This window comes from Myxine glutinosa, chromosome 3 (genome assembly GCF_964187855.1).
Source record: "Myxine glutinosa chromosome 3, kmMyxGlut1.1, whole genome shotgun sequence".
In the NCBI taxonomy this organism is placed as follows: Eukaryota; Metazoa; Chordata; class Myxini; order Myxiniformes; family Myxinidae; genus Myxine; species Myxine glutinosa.
Window position 1 is genome coordinate 48,126,248 of NC_136263.1, and position 2,500 is coordinate 48,128,747.

At 38.8% G+C, this 2,500-nt stretch overlaps 1 protein-coding gene across 3 annotated transcripts in view; it reads left to right on the top strand.

The window, feature by feature from the left end:
• LOC137423606 (F-box only protein 40) overlaps window positions 1-2,500 on the top strand; it is a 120,109-nt gene that overhangs the window by 64,244 nt on the left and 53,365 nt on the right. For all 3 annotated transcript variants that reach the window (XM_078774016.1, XM_078774015.1, XM_078774017.1), the window contains exon 5: window positions 661-778. In XM_078774016.1, coding sequence (XP_078630142.1) covers window positions 661-778 — 118 coding nt within the window. The remainder of the gene's footprint in view (window positions 1-660; window positions 779-2,500) is intronic.

A 2,500-nucleotide genomic window follows, 5' to 3' on the forward strand; every position in this document is an offset into this window, starting at 1 on the left:
GAATTACCAGTGAACTGGTACTCAATTTGCCGACCTCGGAAGGATGACAGGCTGAGTCAACCCCCCTGGCGTTAATTCAGCGATTGACCGGGATTCGAACCCAGGATCACTAGGATCCTAAGCCGGCACCCTAGCTGCTAGCCCAACACCAGGGACTATCAATAATAGGATATCAATATAGGATATCATAGGATATCAAAATAGGATATCAAAAGGATATCAATAATAAACATATCAATAATAAACATATCAATAATAAACATATTAATCCCTCAAATGTTCAAACTGTTCAAACTCTAGTATTAAAATGAATCTTAGCACCACTATTATAATACTGGTAATACTGGTATCCCTTATTGTATACCTACTTTTGCAGCCCCCTGTATATATATATATATAATGTATGTATGTATATATATATATATATACTGTATGTATATATATATGTATATATATATATATGTATGTACGTATATATATATATAATTGTTTCGGTTTCCGCAACAATATGTATGTGTGTATTTCCGTATATTGTGAATTCATAGCAAGACGAACCAGCCATTCACAGTTTGGCATCTCTGTGCATGGTTTTGTACAGGATGGCGTTGTGGACCGAATGTCTCATGAGCTGGACAGTGATCATTTCAACCTGTACCTCAGCCAGCAGGGCAGTATGCTTATCCGCTTTGGGCAGATGCAAGCGTGCACACCGCGATACCAAGACTTTGTGTACGGTGGGTTGGAGCCCCAGGATGTGCAAACTGTGTCCACGTTCAAGGTATGCTGCCTTCCCAATAGCACGTTTTCTTTTTTGTTTTTGCTATAAAGCATATTTTAACCCCCTTTCCTGTAAGCAACTAACTTGTGCTCACAACTGTAAGCAATTAAATAAGCAACTAAGCCCTGCCGGATGCAAAGCTAATTGAGTGACAGAACAGCAGCATGGAGGCCCTTTTTATATAAGGGATCGTTTCTCTGTATGCAGCTCGAACATAGGATCTGAAAAATGCGTTTCTCGGCTTCTACTTGACGAAATCGGCTGAAATTTTCAGAAGTAAATGCTTTTTACGTTGAGGTAATATGTTTCAAAATTTCAGCAACGTCTTTTTCTGCATTCTTGAGTTTTATTAAGAAAAATCCTCAAATTCACTTTGGTGTCTGTCCGTCCGTCCGCCCAAAATGTGTTGGCACTCATATCTCAAGGACTATACATTGAAACTAGCTGAAACTTGGAATATACATCAGCCAATGGGTCTAGTTAATGGTTTTCAAAACAAATTCCACTTAAGTGCCATAGTTATTGCTTTAAAATTAAATTATATATATATATATATATATATATATATATATATATATATATATATATATATATATATATATATATATACGTAGTGTGTTCAAAAAGTATCCGACCTTTATTTTTCGTGCGTAAAAGAAAAAAGAAGCTAGGGAGGCGTTCATTGGTGCACGTATGTAGGCGATCCTAATGCGCACGCGTGAATTTTTTCCCACCTGCAGAAGCTGTCATTCGACGGCAGACCGCCGATGAGTGGAGGACATGTAGGCGAGCGCCGTCGGATTTTTCGTTTTTGACAAAATGACGGAAAAAACTTGAACAACGCTACTGCATCAAATTTTGTGTAAAGCTTGGCGATTCCCAAGTGGAAACGATCCGCAAGATTCAACACCGTTCATCCATTATGAAGGAGGATTTGGGCTTCAGGAGAATCTCAGCGAAGTTCGTACCAAAGCTGCTAACGATTGAGCAGAAGCAACTCAGTTTGGAGATCGCACAGGACATGCTGGAGACTGTGAACAGCGATCCCAGCTTCCTCAACACAGTAATCACTGGCGATGTGTCCTGGGTTTTTGATGGGTACGACCCAGAAACCAAGTTGCAGTCATCACAATGGAAGCATCCAACATCCCCGAGGCCAAAAAAACACAAAATTTGATGCAGTAGCGTTGGTCAAGTTTTTTCCGTCATTTTGTCAAAAACGAAAATCCGACGGCGCTCGCTTACATGTCCCTCACTCATCGGCGGTCTGCCGTCGAATGACAGCTTCTGCAGGTGGGAAAAAATTCACGCGTGCGCATTAGGATCGCCTACATACGTGCACCAATCAACGCCTCCCTAGCTTCTTTTTTTTTACGCACGAAAAATAAAGGTCGGATACTTTATGAACACAGTAGTATATATATATATATATATATATATATATATATATATACATATATATATATATATATATATATGTATTTCTTGGCTGAGATCAAAAGATCAAACTTGGCTCAACATCAAAAAGAAACTTATCAAATCTTTAGAAGGACACTCATTGAAATCCTCCATGCGAAAATGAAAACATATTTGAACACAGAGGTAAAGTTCAGCTATCTTTATCAAACACATGTCAATAAACAAGAGGTTGCCTCAATCACAAAAACCAAAAATCATGAAACATCACAAGGGGTGGTGCAACAAAAGTCACAGCACTGCAAC